The following is a 25,463-nucleotide window of genomic DNA, read 5'->3' as shown; positions in this document are numbered from 1 at the left end:
TTTCTCAGTTGAGGTTCCCTCCTTTCAGATGACTTTATCTGTGTCAAACTGACATAAAGCTAGCCAGGACAGAAATTTTAAAACATTAATGAAGTGCTCATACAACAGCACCAGCAACAGTTGAAAAAAAAAATGATCATTCATCAGTGTCGGGGAAAGGGACTCATTCCAAAGCCCTTCCCCCATAGCATTTGTATATAACCTTTGCACACCCTTCCAGAAAACTTAAATCATATATCAATATTACTACTAACATCTAATATGATATAAATGCAATACAAATAGTTGATATAATACATTGTTTAGGGAATACTGACGATTTTTATAGAGTATATGTCTAAAACCGCAAATAATGAGAGCTACATCAAAGATAGATGGAGAAAGAACCTAGAATGAAGAATAAAGAAATGGTAAATGAGGGCTGGAGAGATGGCTCAGTGGTTAAGAGCACTGACTGCTCTTCCTACAGGTCCTGAGTTCAATTCCCAGTCACCCACATGGCAGCTCACAGCTGTCTGTAATGGAATCTGATGGCCTCTTCTGGTTTGTCTGAAGACAGCTACAGTGTACTCACATAAGTAAAATAGATAATCTTTTAAAAAAAATGGTAAGTGGAAATATGTTACATAAGCTAGAGCTGGCTCAGTGGTTAGGGTGCCTGGTGCTCTTGTAAAGGACCTGACTTCTGTTCCCAGCACAGGCAGTTGGTAACTCTCCATCTATAACTCCAGGTCCAGATCTGATGCTCTCTTCTGGCCTCTGCAAGCACTTTCATGCATATGCACGCAACATAAACTCACAAAGACACACATATACACATAAGTAAATGAGTAAAAAAAAAAGCAAAATTAAAATGGACAACAATAAAATATGAGATGGAGGTGATTTAGATGAAAGCATTTTATAGTCTCTGACTTCAAGCAAGGGTAGGCGATGTCAGGAATAGTGGTTATCCCCTGTATTCTCAACTCCAGGAAGGCAGAGGCAAGAAAGTCAGAAATGGAAGGCCATTCTTAGTATGGAGAAAATTTAAGACTAGCCTTAGCAACTTGGGCCTCCATCTCGAAAACTAATAGAATTAAACTTTAAAAAAAAAAAAAAACAAAGGTACCAGTTCACTTAGATATTTTTGAGACAGGGTGTCACTATGTAACACCGGCCACCCTGGAGCTCACTGTGTAAACCAGGCTGCCCTCAAATGATCCACTTGCTTCTGTCTCTGCTGAGCGCTGGGGTTACCGGGTATCCACCAGCACATCCCGTGAAGCAGGTTTTAGACTTATGAAGTCAGCTATACAATTTAAAATGTTCATTCACACCGCTAAAAGAACATCAGAATGGCTCCTAGCCGAGGGAGCAAATAGGAAGAAAACTTGCTTCATTGAGCATGGTCGTGAATTCATTTAATCCCAGCACCCAGAGACAGAGGCAGAGGGATCTTTTGAGTTCCAGGCACCCTGAGGTACATAGTGAGACACTGTCTTGAAGAAGAAAGAAGAGAGAAAAAAGGAGGAAGAAGAAGGAAGATGGAGGGGTTGGGGATTTAGCTCAGCGGTAGAATGCCTGCCTAGCAAGGGCAAGGCCCTGGGTTTGGTCCCCAGCTCCCGGGGAAAAAAAGAAAAAAGAAAAAAAAAAAAAAGGAGGAGAGGGAGGAAGGTAAGGAGAAGCCAGGCAGTGACAGCACATGCCTCTAATCCCAGCACTTAGGAGGCACTTAGAAGGCAGAGAGAGGAAGACGGATGTCTGTGAGGCTAGCCTAGTCTACAGAGCTAGTTCTAAGACAGCCAGGAAGGAGAGAGAAAAAATGCTCTCTGCTCCTCCAGAGACAGCCACATCTTGTGTAGTGCCAGCCTCATCCCTGAGATGATGATGGTGAAGGTTGGAGTGAATGGATTTGGTCATATTGGGTACCTGGTTGTAAGGGCTGCCTTCAACTCTGGTAAAGTTGATATTATTACTATCAATGACCCCATCCTTGACCTCAACTACATGGCCTACATGTAGCAGTATGGCTCTACCCACAGTAAATTCAATGGTACAGTCAAGGTGGAGAACAGAAAACTTTGTCATCAAACTGGAAGGCCACCTGTCTTCCCTAGTGAGACTATGCCAACATCATAGAATGATGCTGTACAGAGCAGACTGAGGAGTCTACTGGTGCCTTCACCAGCATGGAGAAGACCAGGGCCCACTTGAAGTAATGGGGACAAAAGGATCATCATCTCCTCCCCTTCCGCTGATGCCCCCATGGTTGTAATGGGTGTGAACCACAAGAAGTGTGATAACCCATTCAAGACTGTCAGTGATGCTTCTTACACCACCAAAACTGCTTAGTCCTCTGGCCAAGGTCATCCACACCAACTTTGCCATTGTCAAGAGATTCATGACTTGGGGGCTGGTGAGATGGCTCAGCGCTTAAGAGCACTGACTGCTCTTCCAGAGGTCCTGAGTTCAAATCCCAGCAACCACATGGTGGCTCACAACCATCTGTAATGAGATCTGATGCCCTCTTCTGGTGTGTCTGAAGACAGCTACAGTGTATTTATATACAATAAATAAATCTTTAAAAGAGAGAGAGATTCATGACCAATCCATGCCACCACTTCTACACAAAAGACTGTAGATGGCACCTCTGGGAAGCTATGGCATAATGTATGTGGAACTGCCCCGAACATCATCCTTGAATCCATTGGTCCAGCCAAGGATGTGGACAAGGTCATCCCAGAGCTGAATGGGAATCTCAGGCATGGCCTTCCATGTTCCTACCCCCATAGTGTCCACTTGGATCTGACATGCCACATAGAGAAAACTGCCAAGTATGATGACGTCACGACAGTGGTGAAGCAGGCATCTGAGTGCCCACTAAGGGGCATCCTAGGCTATACTGAGGACCAGGTTGTCTCCACTTCTTCCAGCTTTGATGCTGAGGCTGACGCTGCCCTCAAGACAACTCTCTAAAGCTTATCCCCTGGTATGACAATAAATATGGCTACAGCAACAGGGTGGTCGGCCTCATGGCCTTCGAAGGTCTCCAAGAAGAAGCCCTAGACTATCACCCAAGCAAAGACAAGAGAGAGGAGGCCAGACCCTTGGCTGCTGAGTAGTCCTTGAGTAGTCCCTGTCCCCTCAGTTTTCCACCACAGACCCCCAGAAGAAGGAGAAGGGCTTAGGGAGTCCTACTCTTCTGAATACAATCAATAAAGTTCCCTGCACACATATACCCTTCCCCCAAAACAGGAAGGAAGGAAATCTAATTAATCCAAGGAAAAGGAGAAAGTAACCCAAAAAGGTGAGACAACAGGGAAGGGTCAGCAAGATGGCGGCAGGTTAAGTCGTTTGTCTCTTACCTAGTTAGTGGATTACCAGGGCTCAAGAGGAGCCAAGAAGGACTAGAAGCCACCTGTCCTTTGGAATCTCTGCACTAAAACCTGGTTCTGTGTCTTAAGTGTGCCCACTTCTTAAAGAGACTAAGAGATCACATGGTGCATGCTAGGCCTCCACATCTGCTCTGTACATGTGATAGGGACAGGTCAGTGACCAGCCAGTCCTGACAGCCTGGACTGTCTCATGGGGCCACATGAAATTCAAAAGGGGGGTACCTTAAATCTTTTGTCCTTTGCCTTGATCCCTAGATAAGGGCAAAAGGATGCTCAACATCCTGCCACAAAACTGTCTGCAAAACAGATGACTTACAAACTAAGGATGGAAAACAGTTCGAAGATCATCTGTGGTTGAGGAGAGAAGACAGCAAACATGTGCTAACACTACCAGACAAAGCATGTTTTAATGCCAGAGGCTCTAATTTCTAGGCTCTAGAAGGCAACATTATCAAAGGAAAAATAAGTTTACTGTATCCAACTTGTCCTCAAAAATATATAAAGCAAAAAAATTACAGAACTATGAGAAAAATAAAAATGAAATATTTTCACATACTTAATTACTGATAAAGTAATAAGGCTATAAGAAACTTGAAAGGCATAGTTAGTTTTTAATCATGAGACTTTCTTTTTAGTCATTTACAAAATCAGACCGGATGTGGTGGTGCACACCTGGAAGCACTTGGGAGGTGGAACCAGGAGGATCATGTGTTTTCAAGATCATCCTTACCTACAAAGCAAGTTCTAGGCCAATCTACATGAAGCCAGTCTACTTGAAGTCAGTCTCAAAATAAAAAGGACCAGCAGGGTTACAAAGCAAAACACAACACATTTCAAGTACTCTATTTTGTTCAGACTACTTTTAAAAATCACCATGCACTAAAATTATATATAATGGAGGTGGTGGGAAGGAATGGTACTGAGAGTTTGACCTGGAGCCTTTCACATGCTAAGCAAACATTCTACCACCCAGTTATATCCTGATCCTATAAAAAAAATTTGTAACCAGGCACGTTGGTGAATGCCTTTAATCCTCACAAAGGCAGGAAGCACTCTGAGTTCAAGGCCAGCATGCTCTACATATTAAGTTCCAGTGTAGACAGAGACACATAGTAAGATCTGTCTCAAAAAAACAAAACAAAACATTTTGTAAAGAGAATAATCATTTATTGACCAAAATGTAAAATATTTAATATTGTTTGGGGGAAGCAATCCTTCCATCCAAGTATTAACCTCAGCTCAGCTTCTGAGATCAGACCAGCTCAAGGCAGTTTGGACACAGACTAGAGCAATGTTTTCTTTTCTTTTTTTTGGGGGGGGGGTTCTTTTTTTTGGAGCTGGAGACCGAACCCAGGGCCTTGCGCTTCCTAGGTAAGCGCTCTACCACTGAGCTAAATCCCCAGCCCCAGAGCAATGTTTTCTATTGGAAGTTCATAACAAAATTACAACTGATTACAGAATATATAACATTCATGTTGGTAATCTTAAGAGGAGAAATACTAAAAATGCATACAATTACAGAAACAATTAAATATACCATTGTAAGACACAAAATACAGAGAAAAGTACATCCCTGCATGATGCGAAATGGAATACAGTCCAAGGCCCTAGTGGGTCCCGAGGCTCCAGACAGCACAGCACTACGATACCTAGGATGAGCAGGACCCCCATGCATGCATACCAAAAACCCAGGGATGCTCAGGCACTTACCTAATATATGTAAATGATATGTAAATACTTGTCATACAGTATTGTTTGGGGAATAACTGCAAAAAAAATTCTGTAGAGATACGGTTTTCTAGACTTTTTTGCATTTATTTATTTTGTGGAAGCGGGGAGGAGGGGTGTCACAAGGCATATGTGAAGGTCAAAGGATAATCTCTCCTTCCACCATATGGGTTCCAGGGATCAGACTTGGGAGCAAATGTCTTTACTCGCTAAGCTATCTTCCTTCATAGCCCCAGATATATATGTAAAATATATATTAAAGATCCCCAGCAAGAGCAGGAAGTACCCTTAACTGCCAAGCCATCTGTCTGGCCCCTGTGAAGTAGAATAACTAATGCAAAGCAGGCTGTTAAAATGAAAGGCATACTGCTGGATGTGGTGCACTCCCTTAGTCCAGTGCTTGGGAGGCAGAGGCAGGCAGAACTACTGGCTGGAGGCCAACCTGGTCTACAGAGTGAGTTTCAGGACAGTCAGGATTACAAAAGCCAGAGGAAGCAGGGGGAAATGTAGCTGGGTCGGTGTGTGGTAGCTGTGACAGTGGCATACCTATAAATCATAGCACTCGGGGAGAAAGGTGTTGGGTTTGACACCAGGGTGTGGGCTACATAGCAAGATGGCCCTAGTTTGCTTTTTACTGCTGTGATAAACACCATGACCAAAAGAAACCTGGGAATGAAAGGGTTTATTGGGCTTATACCACATAACAGCACCTAATGAAAGGAAGCCAGGGCAGGAACTCAAGGTAGGAACCTGGAGGTGAGAATTGAAGCAAACTTCTGCTTACTTGCTTGCCCAATTTGTTTTTTCTTCCTTCCTTCCTTCCTTCCTTCCTTCCTTCCTTCCTTCCTTCCTTCCTTCGTATAGAATAGTTTATTCAGGGCATAGGGAGGGGAGTTGAGAGGTTAGTAGAGACAAAGAAAAGCAGAGGGAGGGAGGGGGACTAGAGGCCAGCCATGAACATGGAGAGGGGGAAGAGTTGAGAGGGGGGGAGGAGGGAGCAAGAAGGCTAGAGTCAATTTGTTTTCTTATGCAACCGAGGACCACCTGCCTAAAAATGGCACCACCCACAATGGGCTGGGCTCTCCCACATCAATCATCAATCAAGAAAATGTTCCACAGAGCTGCTGAATTTCTAGCAGCGGTTCTCAACCTGTGGGTCCTGACCCCTCTGGAGGTTAAATGACCTTTCACAGGGGTCACCTAAGTTTCACAGAAAACAGATATGTACATTATGATCCGTAACAGTAGCAAAACTAACTACAGTCATGACTTAGCAACAAAAAATAATTTTATGGTTGGTGGTCACCATAACATGAGGAACCCTACTAAATGGTCAGACCATGAGAGAGAAAGATCTTTGAACATCCTTAAGAGGTAGAAAATGGTTCATAAGGTGGAAGATTAAGTAGAATCCTCTTAGAATTCTTACAGCAAAACAGAGTAAACTGTGGCTGTAGTTTACTGGATATTTCAAAACAGTCCGCAGAGGGCTGGGGGTGCTCAGTAGTGAAGTGCTTGCCTAGCACACTTGACGTCTTAGCCTAGAGGATCTTGGGTAACTCAAACACTAAGAAATGGTAAAGGTTTGAACTAATGAATAAGCCAGTTTTCCTTCTCTATGTTGTATAGACACTGAAATGTTGAAATGCCATACTGTATACACCAAGAGTTTAATCTCAGAAATTCACATGTTGAAAGGGGAGAACCTTAAAGTTGCCCTCTGATCTCTACAGGTACTCATAGCATATGGATGGCCACGCCCCCATCCCACACACAAATAATAAACAAATAAACAAATAATGTAAATGAAATAAGGGCTGCGGATGTAGCTCAGTGGTAGAGCTGTACGGCTGGTCTGCGAGAAGCCCTGGTTCAATCTCCAGTCTCAGTAAGGCATTAAATAAATAAATAATTGAAACTGAATCAAATAAATCAGTTGTTACATTAAATGTTCGGTGGGATTAATAACCAGAGTGTATTTTTTATAAAACACTATAAACTAATGGGAGAAAAACCATCCAACAGAGCAAGTGAGAAAACTAAAGTCAGCGCTGCAAGTTTTAAAAAGCAACCGACTTCTTTAATGATGGCAACATTAACATAGAGTCACATTTCTCATTCAACTCTCTGACAAACTTTCCAAGTCCCTTCTCAGGAAACGGTGGCTGGGACCTGAAAACAGGAAGTCATGCATGGTGGTAAGGGTTTGTGGGCACCACCTTTAGTGAGCAGTAGAAAGTCTGGGAAAGGTGAAGGTACTCCTACCACTGTTCCACAGCTGGTGAACAGCACAATGTATGTCTGTGATGTATAGCACGTTTGCTTTCATTTCCCCCAAAGGATAAGGAAATGTTATATAGGGGTTAAAATGAATAGACCAGGTAGATAGACACATACTGTATCTCAAAATAACCATGATCCACCAAGAAAACAAAAACAAAACAAAAGAAATTGCAACAGGACATGGGCTGAAAAAAAATACAGATATACATAAAATTTCAAGAACAAGGAAGCCAGTAGTGTGCACTGCCTGTGTATGCACACATGATAAGCATAGACATATGGGGGTGGGTGACACTTCATGGATAAGTGGGATGGCCCTGGCCTGGTCTCTCTTTTTACTGAGAGCTGCATCTTGCCCAGTTGCCTTCTAAGTCAAACTCCAACCTAGACATCCACGGGTTCCATGGAGTGAAAAAATTATTGTCTTCTCTTCTAGGATCCAGTTGGGCTTCGTTCATCCCTAACTGTAACCAGGGCACCTGCTCACACTTTTTTTTTTTTTTCTTTTTTTCATTACGTTCCCAAATCTTGCCAGTTCCTCCACATTCAGTAAACGTGCGTTTCACTGAACCTGTCCAGGAAAGAGGGTCATCTCTCATGGTTGGAAAGAGTACTGTGTACGAGGGGGTGGAAACTGCAACTTGGGATCAGCAAGCCACTCCCGGCTCGGCCTCAGTTTCCTCCTAAGCAGCCCGTCTAGCCCCTTCCAAAGCGTGCCCTCAAAGATTCCAGGAATTCTGTCCTTTCTGGCCGAAAACAACACTGAGGCTTTTCACAAAGCACTCCCACCCCCACCCCTCGCTCCCCTTGGATCCACAGCCCGCGTCCCTGGAACCCGGGCTGCACTGCGCTGGTCACATGAACTCCGGCTTTCTCTGGTGTGACGGCTCTCTCCGATCCCTTTGTGAGCGCAGGTTTTGAAAGCCAACGACCGGGTCCTGGGTTTGAGACGCGCAGGCGGCCGCGGGCGGAAGGCTGTCGGAGCCCATCGGCCCGCCTCCAGACCCAGCGCGCCGCGCGGGCCGCGCGCCCCGGATTCCGCTCCGCCGCCTCCGCCGCCGCCGCCGCCGCCGCCGCCCGCCGCGGCCTGGCCCGAGGGCGCCGGGCCGCCAAGACGCCAGGTGAGCCGCGAGGGACCGGGAGCCGCGACGGGCTCAGGGCGTGTCCGGCGCCGCGGCGGCCCGCGCCTCACTGTTCGCTCCTACCGGCTGTAGATGGAGCTGTCTGGGTTCCGGCCGCCTCCGACGAGCCTCTGAGCGCTCCTCTTGAAACGCCTGAGAGGGACATGCCTCCCAGGATGCAGTTTGTAGCAACATGGCAGCTGCGGTGTAGCTCCCCTGCTGAAGAGGCGCCGGGACGGCCGCGCAGCTCGCAGCTGGGACCCGGGCCGCAGCCGGGGTCGCAGCGTCGGCCGCTCGGGGCGGGCGAGCGCGCCGGGGGCGACCTCAGAACGCTGGGGCCCAGCTCGCCGCCGGGGCGCAGCCCGCACAGCCGCGCTCCGACGCCGCCACCGCCGCCCGCGCCCGCCCGCCGAGCGCAGCCCCGAGCAGGCCGGGGCCCGACGGTCGCGCAGCTCGGGTGAGGCCAGGCCGCGCCGCACTGCCAGCCCGCCCACGGCGCCGGGCCTGCGTGGGGCTGCGCGCGGCGGCGGCGGCGGCGGCGGCGGGGACTCGCGCGGCGCGGGCCGGGCGGCGCGGGGCCATGGCCGAGGCGGCCCCGGCTCCGGGGAGGGCAGCCCGCGCGCGCACGGACGCGCGGCCTCGGGGCCCCGGGGACTGCCTGCGTGCTCCGGGCTCGGCGGCCCGGCCTGGGGTCTCGGTAAGGGCCGGGCGCGGCGACGTTAGCGGGGAGGGGGCGCCCTGGCGGGCTCGCGCGCCCCCTGGGGGGGAGGCCGGCCGGGGCGGGCGGGAGCGGCGGCCGTCCGTGCGAGGCTGCGCGGCCGCACGGCTCCCGGACACGCGGCCCGAGGTGGGGCGCGGGCGGCGCGCTCGCTCCCTGGCTGCGGAGCCGGCGCTGCGTCCGTCGGGGTGGCCGGCGGCACGTTTTCCGCAGAGCTCGGCCCCGCGGAACAGCTCCCGGCCTGGGCGCGGTGCTGACGCGGCTCTCCCATTTCGCAGAGCGGAGACACTGAGGCACGGACACCCGGCGGCGACCTGCTCTGCCTGCCCCAAGGTCACGTAGCGAGTCGGCCCGGGCTGGGTGCCCGCAGCCCCATAGAGGCCTGCCCAGCGTGCTGCGGGCCTGGACGGGGAGGGGCGGCGCTGGCGGCGGCTTCACCGGGGTGGGCAGCCTGAGCTGACCGAGCACGGGCTACGGCCCGTCGGGGGAGGAGGGGAAGGCCGGGCAGCGCCCAGCCCAGCGACTCCGGCGTGGTTAACGGTGTGATCCATAGCCTCTGCGTCAGGAGCACCCCGAGTCAAACTTGGGGTACGATTAAATGGGGTCTGGCGAGTGAGAGGCTAGGAGGTTGATGTGCCTCTTCCGAGGGCCATTCAATAATTAAATGCCCTTCCACCAAACATGCTCTCTGAGGCACCCTGGCTGTGCTAGGCAGGTTTGCTGCATGGGAGTCCGTGCCTTTGAGCCTGTTTCCATGTATACTGGAAGAGATGGGATAGATGGCTTTCTAAAAGCCTCACAGTTCTTAAAATAACTATAACAAAACTCCTGGGAAATAAAATGAAGGGGTTGTTTTTTTTTTTCTAACATTCCTACCTCTGGGCTTAAGTCTTCAACATCGTTTCATGGCATGTAATTCTGAGTGAACCATCCTGGGTCATGTAAGAAAATGGCACAGCTTTTGTTAAAAAAAAAAAGTCAGATGTGTGTCGTTATGCATGTTTCTAGTATGGTAGCATGGATCCTGGAGCTCCTATTCACTAACCACACAAGGGCTGGGAGGAAAAAGACAGGTAGAAGCTGTGAAATGTGGCGCAGAGGAATTCTAACGTTCCTCTCCTGCTAGCAGCTAGCAGCAGCTTGAGAATTTGAGCTTATTCGATTTAGATATGTTTGTTTGAGGGTAAGATCAAGCCACAGGTTTGCTGGAAACTGATGACATTGTATCAGGACTTAGGTAGTGGGGAGGGAGCATACATTGTGACCCCTCACCCCTTTCCCGTATTCCAAATCCCTAAATGGAGGGGGAAAAAAATACCATTTTCTTTTGAGCTCTGGTTCAGGTGGTTAATAAAGATGTCTTGCCCTGCTGGCTTTTTTCCTTGTTTGAGGTAAAGCCCTGTGTTACTCTGACACCTAACCTGCCCTCCAGGTATTTTCCCCTCTCCCTACTAATTGCAGGCAAATACCCTAGTCCTCCCTCAGGCAGACTGTCTTAATATGCCTATTGTGTTGGCTCCTTTAGCTGTGTGATGTGAGGCTTCCACCTAAGGGAGCTGTCTAGTCTGCTACCAACCTAACAGAGAAGGGTTGAGAGTTAGGGGTCTTTGAACTCTTTCAAGGTTTGCAGAATCTCTCATCTGTTATGTATTTTGAGACCTCATCACTTGCATTAGGCTTCCTAGGGGGTTCTTGACACCACAATAAACAGTATATCTTTAAGGGATAGGGCCCTCATCCCAGCATGACTGCTTATTATAGTAAGTCTCTCATAGGTCCGTTTAATCACCAAGCCTTTGACTCAGGACTCAAACCTATCAGCTGCCTCTGTCTATAATTGAGGCCTAGAGGTCACTTACAGTCTCTGGAGTCTGTGTTACCTGAGGCAAGGTAGATATAGCCTCTCCTATTTTCAGTGTTTTTGTAGGCTAAATGTGGATAATAATTCCAGTAGTACCTGTTTCATCAGATTTTGTAAGGTTTAAATGAGATAGTCTTTTAAAATGCTTAACACAGTTTATGGCACATAATAAATCCTAAATATTTATTCTGCTGATGAGCTCCCATATAACAGAGGTTTGGCTTTTTCAAAGATCTTTAGTAGACAAGGTCTCAAGATCCCCAGTCTTTGGCTTAAAAGTAGGATGCTGCTTTACTGAGTCACCTGTATGTGAACCAATGAGCAAACTAAGAAAGACAGCTATGGAAGGTATGAAGTGGATTTAGATAAGTCTCTGATAGATGGCAAAAGGACCCTCATTACTCTCTTGATAATTTTTTTAACTTATTGGCTGACTCATTCAACAGGCATTTACTGAGCACACACTCTAAGACTGTACATAAGGGATATGCTAATTTTCAAGTGAAGAACATAAGTTTTAATTACCTTCCTTACAGAACACTCATAGGGAGCATAGAAACTGAACAGATTCCTTGAAGGAATATTATGAAGAAAAGAACAAAAATTGTCATGGAAAAATTCCGCTCAGATCCAGTAAAGGTATTGAATGGCTAGGTAACTGAACTGGGCTTCACCTCCCTGGTGGTTTAAGATTTTAACATGGTTATGGCGAGATGGGAACCAGAGTGCCAAAAGAAAATGCATCTTCTGTTTCAGTCCCCAACGTTCTTGTCATACTCAAAACTAGTTTAATGTCTCATGGCTTCAGCCACCACAGGCCTTTTCTTCCTGTTCCCTCCCTCAAGAACCACAATATGGGAGCCCAGCCCAGCAGTGTACCCCTGCCCCAGTGGACCATCTACCTAGGAAACCTGGGCTCCTGCGTTAGCCCTCATCATGTCTCACTGTCCATCACTTGTAACAAAAGCCAGTTGCAATACCACAGGTCCATGTGGCCTCTGCAGCCTTTCCCAGATGAAGGCATAGTCAGATGGGCAGGCTCAAGTATATGGGGTAGCAGTGGGCATTGACGGAGCCAACAGCAGAGTGTTCTCATTTCTTCCCAGTACCCTTCACTTCCTGTATGCTCTTCATCACTTTTGGAACATGTAGGGGAAAGATGGCTCTGTAGAAAACAGAAGGTAGCATAGCCATTTTCTATGTGGTGTTCCTAATAGCATTGATGTCTAGATCAGTGCCACTTTTGGAAGAGATCTACTCTTTTGGACTGTGTCTTATTGCTTCAAACACTGAGAACCTTTTAGTGTGAATGCTTGTCTCTTAGGTTTCTTTTGCCATCTGGACACTGTGACCTTCAATCCTGTCTTTCCTTCTCTCCTTAACACAGGTCCAGCAGCTGGACATGGAGGACGACCGCTCATCACCTCTGTCATTCTCCAGAATTCCACACGAAGAGTCTGTGCATCAGGCCCCTGCCCGGCTCCCTAGAGAAACTGTGTTCTCGTCTTGCATCCTTCCCCCCAAAGAAATTTCTCCTTTGTCTCCCACTGCTCCCCAGCAAGCTGCCCTGCCCCAGACTGACAGTCCTCCTAAGCAAGAGACATCCGGCCAGATGTCACATGTTCTCCAGAAAGGACCTTCACTCCTGTGTCCTGCCACTTCGGAGCAAGACACACCTCACCAGGTATCCCTGGCTTCCCAGGAAGAAACTCACTCCCCTCCTTCAGCTGCTGGTCAAGGGATCCCCTTCCTCTCCCACTCCACCCACCATCAGGACGCTCCACTCCACTCTCCTGAAGCTCCTGAGAAAGACTCGCTGACTCTGTCACCCACAGTTCCCGAGACCGACATGGACCCCTTGCTCCAGAGTCCCACTTTACAAAAGGACACTCCCTTCCATACCTCTTCTGCAGCCCAGAAGGAACAGCCACTGCCCACCGCAGAGATCACTCGCTTGGCCGTGTGGGCTGCAGTACAAGCAGTGGAGAGGAAACTGGAGGCCCAGGCCATGCGACTACTGACTCTGGAGAGCAGGACAGGGACAAATGAGAAGAAGATAGCAGACTGTGAGAGAACAGCTGTGGAGTTCGCAAATCATCTGGAGAGTAAGTGGGTTGTACTGGGGACCCTGCTGCAGGAGTATGGGCTGCTGCAGCGGCGCCTGGAGAACATGGAGAATCTGCTAAAAAACAGAAATTTCTGGATCCTGCGGCTACCCCCAGGCAGCAACGGAGAAGTTCCCAAGGTACACCCATTCCATTGGGGGCTTCCCAAGGCTTCCCATCTGCAGGGGACTATGGCTTAGAGATTTAGTTCGGTTGAAAGAAAGGGAAAGTGATGGTTGGAAAAGGAAAAACAAGGAGCAAGTGTCCTTGCCTTCCAGTATTGCTTCACCAAGAATGAGGCACACTAAAAGCAAATTATTTCCCTGTTGGTAAAAGCACAAACTGGTAGAAAAGTCCATTCAGAGATGGGTGAGTAAAGCCCTTCCCAGAGCCTGAGATAGGATGCAGAGAGAGGTCTGTGAGGGCTGACAGAGAGCATGTCCTGTCAGTCTGCCCTCCACACTGATTCTGCTGGTGGTTTCTGGCCACTCTGGTTAATATTGTGGCCAGCATTTGTGGGTTCTTTATTCTTCTACCCTTCTCCACCCTTTCAACCCAAACCCTAGACAGGCGAGAGAAAAGGATAGAGGGAGAGGGCGATGTTCTCGTTAGACTACTTCCTGCTGATTTGGATTGTTGAGCTCCTTGGGGCAAGTCTGATCTTCACTACCAGGATAGCTAATTCTTGTTTCTTCTTTACAAGACTATTTTTTAACAAACTGAAACCAACAGCAACCAACAACCCACCCCGCCCCTCGGAGCTGGCATTTACAAACCCTATGAAAGGTTTCCAGAATTTCAGACTTCACGCAGTCTGGCAAATCATAGTCAGCTGCTGTGGACAATCCGAAGCAGCCACATATCCCACACCTAGGATTAAAATGAAAACACACTCCTATTTCTGTGTTTTTTTTTTTTTAAGAAACTAAAATTCTCACAACACTGGAAAAAAGAAAATTATATGTGCACTGAACATGAACACTTTTCCTAGCCCTGAATATAGATTTCAACCACACCCAGTATTCACCTTGGGCAGAATTGCTTAGCATCATTGGATGTCTTAAAGTGCTGGAGCTTTTTATAGGTTTTATGCAAATATTGTGCATATATATATATAGATATATATATATACACATACATACACACACACACACACACACACACACACACACACACACACACTTCAGCATCTGCCAACTCTGGTATCCTGAGGGTTCTGGAACCAACTCCTTGCAGGTACTAAGGGACAATTGTATCTATGAGCAGTGCTTAATTGTTTGCCATCAGGCTGGACAGGGAGAAAAATATAGTTTAACTCTTAGGTTTTGTTCTGTTTAGTCTTTTTGTCAGTTTACTTATAAATCCTTAATTTCAGTAAAATTGATTTCAGGAAGTATCCTTAAGGAGCTAAGAAATAGGCTTTAATCTTATTTTCTAGAAGGTTCTAAAGGAACATGAGTGCAGACCAGTTTTCTTTTTGTAACAAACAGACTGAGTCTGTAAGCCATTTCTTCTTGAAAGCTGTTGTACATTAGAACTCTAGGATCTCACTAAAGGCTTACTGATCTCTGAAGGTCCAGGATGAGGCCCAAGAGTCTACATTTTCAGCAGGTTTCCTGGTGTTCCTGGTGCTCTATGTTTTAAAGTTAGTGGAAGGATCCAGGCAAGATGAGTCCTCCACTCCTTGGCCAGGGATGTGGCCAGTTTTCAGCAGGGTGTTGTTAAAGCTCCGTACAGCACACAGCCCTGAGCAAGTGCAGGGGAGGAAGGTTTCCCTCTCTAGTCCTAAACAGAGGGAGTGGGGTTTGGCCATCTACGGTGATATCAGTTTGGTCTTTCCTGACCCAGTTGTTTGGTTTCAGGTTCCTGTCACATTTGATGATGTCGCCGTCCATTTCTCTGAGCAGGAATGGGGAAATCTCTCTGAGTGGCAAAAGGAGCTCTACAAGAATGTAATGAGGGGCAACTATGAGTCTCTGGTCTCTATGGGTAAGAGCAAAGGACCGTGACGTGGGTGCGAGGCCTGTGTGTAGGAAATGTGAACAGAAGCTCTTGCAGGGGGAAAGGCAAATATTTGTTTGGCTTTGGTTTTATTTGGTTGTTTGGGGTATGGCACTTGTTTGGGTTTGTGTGTATGTGTTATTTTGTTTTGAGATAGGACTGCCCTGACTGGCCTGGAACTTGATGTGTAGACCAGGCTGGCCTCAAACTTACTAGTCTCCTCCAGTGTCTACCTCCCTAGTGCTGGACTATAAGCATGCACTATCTTGCCCAGCAGATGGTTTTAACAGGGTCTTACAGTTGAGTAAGGCTGGCCTTGAATTCAGAATTCTGCTGCCTCCACGTCCTGAATGTTGAGATCATACACATGCACTACCTCCCTGGCTTCAAACAGAATTTTACTTGTTTTGTGTGTACATGTATACTGGAGCGTATGCATGTGTGCATGTGGAAGCCAGAGGTCAGTGTCAAACTTCAGCTTCCTTTGCTCTCCTCATTAGTTTTTACGATGATTAGACTGCCTAGTCAGAGTGCTTGTGGGGCCTGCCTGCCTCCCTCCCTCTCTGTCCCCATCCCTTCAGCATTAGGGTCACAAACTGGCACTACATCCAAATTTACATGAGTGCTGGGAATCAAACCCTTGTTCTTATTCTTACCGGGCAGGCACTTTACCATCTGAGCTATCTTCCCAGCCCTACAGACAGAATCTTAAAGAATGCCACAGACAGGCTAGAGATTGCTCAGTGGTTAAAAGTTCCCAGCATAGACATCAGGTCGCCTACCACCACCTGTAACTTCAGCTCCAGAGGATCTGAATCTCTTCTGGAATCACAACATACATATACATGTAATTTAAAATAAATTTTTTCTTTTAAAAAGACTTAACACAAATACAGACAAAAGCCTCTTGTGTCCCCTTGTATGTCAGTATGGCACAAGCAGGCACAGTCTGTCCATGAAGACTCCACACTACTGCTTGGGGCAGCAGAGAAAGAGCAGGCTAGACTGTGGTGGCCTCTCGCCATCAGCATTTTCCCATGCACCCTGCTTAAAACAGTCATTTGTCTAGCAAACTGTCATTGAAGACGGGAAAAGACTAGAAGGAAACAAATGTACTGAGGATCTATTGTGTGCCAGGAGGGTGTGAAATGCTTCCCAGGAGTGACATGTACTGAGGGACTGATGACAAGATTACAGATCTAGCTTTCTTACTCATACAACTGAACGCTATCACTTAGGCCTGTGGCCCCAGGATCCTGGTCCCCATCAGGAAGTCCTGGTCTCACCAAAATCTGTCTATGCCAGTGTCTATCAATTCTTCTTTTCATTGAAAACATGAAAGGACAGAAAACTAGGAAGTTGGACTTTCTTCCCTCAGGTATCCTTTTCTCTTGCATATAGAATTTTTTTACATAGACAAAAGAAAAATCTGAGGGGACTGGTGAGATGAGTCAGCAGATAAAAAGTTTGTTGTGCAAGCACAGGAAACCTAAGTTCAGCTCACCACCACTCACATAAAAGCCAGACACCTCCGTGTGTGTGTGTGTGTGTGTGTGTGTGTGTGTGTGTGTGTGTGTGTGTGTGTGTGTGTGTGTGTGTGTGTGTATGCATGCAGTGCCGGGGGTGTGGAGACAAGCAGATGCCTGGGGCTTTACTGTCTTTTTACTGTCTAGCCAGTCAAGTCAAAACAACGTCAGGCTCAGTGAGAGATCCTATCTCACAATATGGAGGCAAGTAAAAGATAAAGCCTCTGCCTTCCATGTATGTGCACAGGTGAGCACACCTGCACATCCTCTCCCTAAACCCGCGAACACACAAGTGAGAGAGAGAAAGGTTTAAATGTTGAGTGCACTGTTGGGCATGTAAGGTAAAAATAAGTAAGGGTCTGACTAGAAAGAGAGCGAGCTCAACATTTAAAAGCACAGGCCGCTCTTCTAGAGGACCTACCTATATTTGGTTCTCAGCATCCATTGGTGGCTCACAACCATTTGTAACTTCAGTTCTAAAGGATCTGTTATACTGTTCTTGCCTCTGTAAGCACCATACACGTGGTGGACAGACAGACATGTAGGCTAAATGCCTTTAGACATAAAGTAGAAGTAAAATCTCCAAAAAATTAAGTTAAAAACGTAATATTTTAAAAATAATTGATTCAGGCAAGAATAATTAATTTTAGATAGAACTTTCCATGGGCTAGCATTACTTTTTAGAAATACATGCTTTTTAAATACATATGCAATTATGAAAACCTAGCAATTTATAATAACATAATAAAGAGCGACTCCTATGCACTCACCCGTGATACCTCACAGAGTGCCACCCCATAGAGGAAGCCACCAGGAGCCTCGCTCATGTTCTGTACATGTATAAACATACACACGGTGTATGTCCTGTTGTTATACATGCAGTGTGGAGTTTACCCAAAGGCAACCATTCACTTACAGTACCGCATGATAGACCAGGGGACCTTTATCAGCACCTATAGGCCACAATCCTTGGAAAGAAAGTTCAGTATCCAGGCAAACGTTTTGGTTTTTGTTGTTTTAATGTTCCATGTATGACATGTGTGTCATGTGCATGCCTGGTGCCCATGGAGACCAGAAGAAGATGCTGGGTCCCCTGGAACTGGAGTTACAGGTATTTGTGAGCCATCATGTGGATGCTGGGAACCTAATCCAGGTTATGTACCAGAAAAACAAGTGTTCTTAACCCCTGGCCTTTCTTTGACCCCCTGAACTCTGGCTTTTGACTGCACTGCTGCTGATCCGTGAGTGCTTCTGTCTCTTTCGCTGCAGAATGTTGTGGTAAACAGCCTTACGTATGTGTGCAGTGACCTAGTGTCTGATACGACAGATACCAAGTAGGTTGTGGAATAGAGGATGCACACTGTGGGGTCTCCTAAGCAGCTGAACCAGTCTCGTCTGCTTGTACATGCGGATACCATCCCTCCATGCCCAGTTTATTCTGTCTTAATATCTTTGTGTTTGTTTTATTTTGTTTTTCTGAGACAAGATCATGTAACCCAGCCTGGCCTCAAATGTGCTGACCTTGAACTCCTGATCTTTCTACACCCTGAGTACTTAATCTAAGCAAATATTTGTCCTTTCGATAGATGAAAGAAATGGTACTATCTTTATTCGAGTGTATTTCTGGGGTGATTAATAAACTTGTGCATCTGTGTTATATAATTACTAGTCATTTGTCTGTCCCTACAAATTATCTACTCATCTTTTGCTCTGATTTTCTACTAATTATGAGGGTTGTTTTATATAGTTATGAATATTAACATTTACATATATGATGCATATGTATGTGTGTTTCTAATACTTCCTCCTCTTTTTATTTCAAAATAACTATAAACGTTCTGAGGAGTATAAGGACCTGAACCTAGGGTCCCATACATGTTAAACACATACTTTGTCACTAAGCCTCATGTCTGCTCGTTTCTTTTTTCTTTTTTTTTCTGTTTTTAATTTTAATTTTATTTTATTTTATTTTGAGACAGTGTCTCACTTGTAGCCTTGGCCAGCCACAAAGTTACTAAGCAGCCCAACCTAATCTTGAACTTACAGAGCTCTGCCTACCTCTGCTTCCCCAGTGCTGAGATAAGGGTGTGTGCCACCACATCTGAACTCTTGGTTTTTGGAACAGGATCTCAGTCTGTGGCCCAAATTGGCACTGGATTCACAGAAGTTCTCTTTCTACCTCCCAAATGCTGACATTGCAGGCATGAGTCGTCATGCTTGGCAACCCTTTTTAATATAAGGAACTCTTATCTGTATTTTGTTTTATAAAGTTTACACTTTATCAGGGTTAAGTTTTTACTTCATATAATTTCAACTGTCATGATCCTGTGCAAGTTTCAGTGTCTGCCAGCAGCATGAGACACACACTTAAAGGGCCCAGGAAAAAGAGGTTGAAAACTTGCCCATTTCTTTGCCAGCATAGCCTGTCCCCCAGCAAAGGGGGTATTCTGGGCCATGTCCCTACAGGTGATACCTTACAGCATACAGTGCTCCCTCGGACACAGAATATTTTCTTTCTTCCCTTCTGCCCAGACTATGCAATATCCAAACCAGACCTGATGTCACAGATGGAGCGTGGCGAGAGGCCAGCCATGCAGGAGCAAGAGGACTCTGAGGAGGGCGAGACGCCCACGGATCCCAGTGCTGGTGAGTAGCAGATGGGTGACCCAGGGCCCTGCATCCTGGGCCTTTCAGTATTCAGGCAGCTCCAGTATGGAGCACTGCTGAGGTCCAGAGAGGACCTGAAAGGGTGATACAGTATCAAGCCCTGCAGGAAGGAGGCCTGCAGGTGGTTAGTGTCCCACAGTCTCCAGTAGCCCAGGTAGCTGATAAGTGAGAATGCATAAAGTTCATTGTCTTGCAGTTTTTTTGTTTCCTTTCTGTTTTTGTTGACATGATCCATTCTTATCATCCTTTTTGCAGGAAGAAACTCAGAGTGCATTTTTGTGTTATGCTCTTAGCTCCTAGATTTCCCATACAAGGGCCATGTTCCTGCAGAAGAGAGAACAGGCATGGAGATTGACATGTCACAGTGGTTCAGTAAACACAGCTACAGCCAGTGTCCTCCTCACACAGTGGTTGGAGCAGTAGCCTGCATACATTCACTGTGAGTGCTGTCTTGGTGCATCAGTTTTGTAGGCTCGACTTGGGGATTTTCCTTTGGACTTGCATCACTTGCCCCCTTTTTGAGTGGAAATGTGCCTTTGTCCTTGGTGGGCATATGTAATAATCAGGAGTAATAGTGCATCATTTGGGATCCTGTTGATTGCAGAAAGGAGATAATCCTGTTGGGGAGCTCAATTGAAGACCCCAACAGACAGATGTTATGATTTAACTCAGAGGCAGGGAGGGTTAAGGTGAGAATTGGCCAAAAGCCTGAAATATGGCTGCTGCTCCAGCTAGTTTTGATGTCCAGGGGCTGTGCTTGAAAGGGTTGAAAGTAAAAAGCAAATGGCCAAGCCCACTTTGTGCTGAGCTGGGTTTAGTCTGGCATATATGTGCCCATGGCCTGAGCTTCTGCAGAGGCAGTGGCCTCAGAGAAACTTCCTGATGTTGCTGAACTGTGTCGCTTGCTGCACTCATCCCTTCCAGCCCCTGGAGGTGACATCAGTCGGGAGGGCAGGTAACATGAGACGACTACTGTGCCGTGGAGTACTTAGCCAAGCAACTGCTACCTTAGACAGTAGGCATCAGCCTTCCACATAGTGGAGTAATCTGTCCAGTGTCTTTCCCTAGCAAGAAGGTGGTAGAGGCGACCCTGAACCAGACCCAGAAGTGCAATACCAAGCAGGGCATCTAGAAAACTGAGAACTGTCCTAGTTCCACATATGCCAAGAGTGACAGTTTTAATGAATCGCCTCAGTAAATGCACTCAGAGCTTTGGATCCCTAAGAGACCCAAAGAGAATTCAGATATTAACACATGACTGAAAATACTCAGAGTGGTTGTCATCCATTTGTTCCCTTCCCCTGTGTACACAAGCCAGAAGCCATGGCAAAAATGTGTGTTCTCATATATATGTTTTAAATATTTTAAAGCAATATATTTGACCTAATAATGTCCTTTCAGAGTCTGTAACATTGAACAGAATCTAAAATATAGTTTAACACATACTATGTATATATTATATGGTGTACTCTGTCACCTCTGATGTCACATTATGAAGGATTTTTATGCCATAGATTTACTTGTTTCTTTATTATTTAATTCATCAGATGCTTTATATATCAAGGCACTATGTCAGTAGCTGGTTTCCCAAGAGGTTCTTGCTCACACTAGGGCTTATTTCCTGCAGTGGAGAAGACCACTGTTAGCAACCACATCTGTACTCTATGAAAACAGTCACTGGCCTGGAGAGATGACTTACCAGCACCCACATCAGGCAGTTCACAACTACCTGATATTACAGTTCTAGGATCCACTGCCGTGTGACCTCCCCAAGCATCTTCATGAATAGGACATGTGCACATCATCTATATGCACACAGATGTACACATAAGCAAAATAAGTCTTAACGAAACAGAAAACCAGTCACTTCCTGTAATAAAGCTGTGACAAGCAGCCAGATTGCAAGACAAAGCACAGAAGACCCTGCTGAGCTTGGGGTCAGAAAGGGCATTATACAGACTGGCAAGGTGACACAACAGGTAAAGGTGCTTGCTGCCAAGCATGAGCGGCTGAGTTCAGTCCCCAGGGTGCACATGATAGGAGGAGAGAGCCAACACCAACATGCCCTCTGGCCTCAACATGCATATGATGGTAGCTTGCACACATGAAAGCTCACACACACATACACAGAATAAAAATAGAGTAAAACCATTTATTAAAGAAGATGGATCTTGAAACATGGAAATTTTAGTAGAGACCTAAATATCAAATAGGTTCTTCGATCCTTGAAGAACTGATTGAAGGGAAGACACTGGAAACTAGTAGACAGCAATACTTTGAGTCCTTGGCACAGCCCAGTGGGAGCAGTGGCTACTTGCGAGATATGGACTGGCTGTTGAACCAGAAAAACTTAATGACTGGTGGATGTGAGTTAAGGGAGTGGAGGGAGCGAAGGGTGATTCCTAGCCTCAAGTAAGACGGACTTGAGGCTTAGATGAAGAGGGAGAGTAAAAATGGCCCTGTGAACTCATGTGGGTTGGGATCCCAGCGAGACACTAAGGAGGAAGCTGCTGAATAAAGCCCAGAGCTTACAAGCAGAGCTCTGAACTAGAGACGGTTGTCATTGGGACGTCAAGTGTTAGTGGTGTAAAGAGGAACTGACTGTCTGTGAAGAGCAAACTGGAGGATTTGGGGATGTGCAATCTGTCGAGCAGAAGGAACCCAAGTCTTGTTTTATTTTAATTAAGGTTTTATGTATGTGAGTGTAGTGTGTGTGCAAATTCCTATGTCTGTGTGTGACATCAAGAATCCGCCTCAATTGTTCTCCACGTTATATATTGAGGCAGGGTCTTTCTGTTGAACCCAGAGCTTGCTGATATGCCTAGTCTAGATATCCCTGTCCCTGCCTTCCTTGCACTGAGATTACACGTGGGCCATTATACCCAACCAGCATTTGCACAGGTTCTGGGAATCCAAGTGGTTGCTTACATAGCAAACACTTTAACCATTTAACCATCTCCCTGGCCTGTAGAAGTTAGTCTAGTTCTTCCTCCTAGCCCCATATGCCCAGAAATAACCCTCAGTCTCAAAATATATTTACAGACATGTAGTCCATATAGCAAGGCTCTTCTCTGACTAGATCATAACTTAAACAATGGCATTTATTCTAATCTCCATTCCATCATGTGACTGGTTATACCTGTACCATGTTGCCATCTCTTCACATCTTCCCCCAGTGAATCTCCTGCCTGGGCCTCCCATAGAATCCTTTCTGCCTCCTAGATGTCCCACCCCCTATCTTCTGCCTAAGCAATAGGCCATCAGATTTATTATTAACAGGTACCACATTCATACAAACAATAAGATGGTCTCTCTACCCCAGCTCAATTTTAAAACTCACATTTTATTTTGTGTGTATGCGTATTTTGCTTGACTGTAAGTTTGTGCACATACATGCCTGGTGTCCATGGAGTTCAGAAAAGGACACTGGATCCACTGGAACTGGAGTTAGTGACAGTTGGAGCCACCATATGGGTGCTGGGAATTGAATCCAAGTCCTCTGTAAGAACAAGCACCACCCCCCCTTTTTATTTGTTTGTTTTGTTTTGTTTGAAATAAGGTTTCTTTATGTAGTCTAGGCTGTCCTAGAACTCACTGTCTACCAGGCTGGCTTCAAACTCAGGTCCTCCTGCCACTACCTAACAAACAAAAGAAAAAAGAAAGGAGGAGACGGGAGAACTGAAAACAGAGTGGGAAGCTGTGAAGCATCCTGGATACACCAGAAGGTTCTAGAATTTTTACAAGTAGGTGAAACTAAATAAATACCACATGTGTGAGTGCTTTAATAATAGAACTAGACAGCCGTGGTAACTGAGGAGAATTTGGAACTGATGTGTGACCATTAACAGTGAGCCAGGCGGGGTTGGGGATTTAGCTCAGTGGTAGAGCGCTTGCCTAGGAAGCACAAGGCCCTGGGTTCGGTCCCCAGCTCCGAAAAAAAGAACCAAAAAAAAAACCAAAACAAAACAAAACAGTGAGCCAGGCAATGGCAAAGATGATCGTATCTAAAGAGAGAGCCAGCTACCAATGTTAACTGTCCTCCATGGTTCTGCATCATGAGGACCTAGTGGCTGGTGAGGGGGATGGCCTGTCTAATCACATACAGGTGTGTGTTTAGGAGACGGGAGGTTGAGAAACATGAAGCTTTGGAATCCCTGGCTATAGAGTGAGTTTGAGGCCAGCCTGGGCTACCTGAAACCCTGTCTTAAGGAAAAGGTAGATTGGGGTGGGGTGATAATAATAAAATCTTAAGAGTAACCTTTTTATTTTTTTCCAGTTTTCTATAAATATGCTTACATATACATTGTAAATTACAATGAATGCATTCTACTATAAAACAAGCTCAGATAATACAGAAGCACTCTCCTGTTGATAGACATTTAGGGGGCTCTGTTGAAGTTATGTCCTGTTCTTCCTCCTAGCCCCATGCTCCCAGAAATAAGATGCAGACTCAAAATATATTTACAAATACATTGGCCATCTAGCTAGGCTCTTCTCTGACTAGATATAGCTTAAAATATTCCATTTATGTTAACCTACAGTCTGCCATGTGTCTGATTATCTACGCTCAGGTGCCATGCGTCCATTTCACGTATTCCTAGGTGGATTGCTTGAGACGTGCTCTATCCCAGAACTCTTTCACTCTTTCTACCTCCTGTGTGTCCCACCTTCTATTTCCTGTCTAAGCCATAGTCGATAGACTTTTTTGTCCCCCGTCGCCCCCCTCGGAGCTGAGGACCAAACCCAGGGCCTTGTGCTTGCTAGTCAAGCACTCTACCACTGAGCTAAATCCCCAACCCCTTTGTCGATAGACTTTTTAATTGGGATAGGTGGTGCATCTGTACAAAACACAAGATGTTCTTTCTTCAGGGCTCACAATTTTAGTGCATCAGTAAAGACCCTTATAAGTAGATAGATCCCTGCAATGATCTAAAACTTTCAGAAATGGATTTTCTAGATCAAAGGATATACACATACAAACATTTACTTAGATATTGGCAAATGCCCTTCAACTACTACCCCAGTCTATTTACCTTTATCTAAATGTGAAAATAATGCCATACACCCTGGCCAATAATTGGTTTTTAGCTTTGTGTAACTTGTAGGAGCTATGGGTATGAACCAGTGGTTCTCAATCTTCCTAATGCTGCAACCCTTTAATACAGTTTCTCATGTTATGGTGACCTCCAACCATAAAATTATTTTCTTGCTGCTCCATAACTGTAATTTTGATACTGTTATGAATTGTAATATAGCTATCTGATATGCAACCTCTGTGAAAGGGTCATTCAACTCCAAAGAGGTCACGACCCACAGCTTAAGAAGCACCAGTATAGGGGTTGGGGATTTAGCTCAGTGGTAGAGCACTTGCCTAGGAAGCGCAAGGCCCTGGGTTCGGTCCCCAGCTCCGAAAAAAAAAGAACAAAAAAAAAAAAAAAAAGAACCACAAGTATAAACAGAAGAGTAGTACTCATGCATGAAGTCTCACCTTTGTGTCTTATTCTGTTATAGCCCCCAGGCTGACCTTGAACTCCTTATCCTACCTCCTCTAGCTCTCCCGACTGCTACTATGCTAAGCTATAAAGGCTGTGCTGGGTGTGTCGGTTCTTTAAATATTAGTGACATGCTAGGCATGGTGGTGCACACCTATCCCAGCAGTGGAAGACTGAGGTAAACAGAGCTCTGTGAGGTCTAGGCTGGACTACATAATTAGACCTCTCTCTCGAAAAACAAAACCAAAAGTATTATCTCTTATCTGTCATATCTATAAAAGAGATTTTCTTAATTTTGTGAATACTTTTATATATAGTATTAATACTTGTGTTATAATTATTTTAAGTTTTTAATGAATTGAGATTAATCAGTCATTTTATGTTATCTGGGTTTCACATCAACTACAGAAATATTGAGGCATTTTACTCAGTAAATACTATGAACATAAGGCTGTGTTCTTAGGCCTGTGAGCTTACTAAAAACTGTTAGAAGTTAATTAGGAAAATGAGGAAATTGGAGCTCAAGGCCAGACTAGACAACTTAGTTGCTATCTCAAAAGTAAAAAGAGGGGTTTGGAGAGATG

The 25,463-nt window shown here is 45.9% G+C and overlaps 1 protein-coding gene across 5 annotated transcripts in view; it reads left to right on the top strand.

Moving 5' to 3' along the window:
- The first annotated feature begins 4,527 nt into the window (after nucleotides 1-4,527).
- Zfp777 (zinc finger protein 777) overlaps nucleotides 4,528-25,463 on the top strand; it is a 30,406-nt gene continuing 9,470 nt past the window's right edge. Inside the window, exons 1-5 of one of the 5 annotated variants that reach the window (XM_063286612.1) lie at nucleotides 9,072-9,206; nucleotides 9,506-9,560; nucleotides 12,476-13,333; nucleotides 15,056-15,182; nucleotides 19,253-19,366. In XM_063286612.1, coding sequence (XP_063142682.1) covers nucleotides 12,491-13,333; nucleotides 15,056-15,182; nucleotides 19,253-19,366 — 1,084 coding nt within the window. In that variant the 5' untranslated portion in view covers nucleotides 9,072-9,206; nucleotides 9,506-9,560; nucleotides 12,476-12,490. Of the gene's footprint in view, nucleotides 8,510-8,689; nucleotides 9,207-9,505; nucleotides 9,561-9,704; nucleotides 11,728-12,475; nucleotides 13,334-15,055; nucleotides 15,183-19,252; nucleotides 19,367-25,463 lie in introns of those variants that run through there. The other 4 variants (XM_063286613.1, NM_001109348.2, XM_063286611.1 and 1 more) reach the window with 4 other exon arrangements.

This window comes from Rattus norvegicus, chromosome 4 (genome assembly GCF_036323735.1).
Source record: "Rattus norvegicus strain BN/NHsdMcwi chromosome 4, GRCr8, whole genome shotgun sequence".
In the NCBI taxonomy this organism is placed as follows: Eukaryota; Metazoa; Chordata; class Mammalia; order Rodentia; family Muridae; genus Rattus; species Rattus norvegicus.
This window is presented reverse-complemented; position numbering and strand designations above follow the sequence as displayed.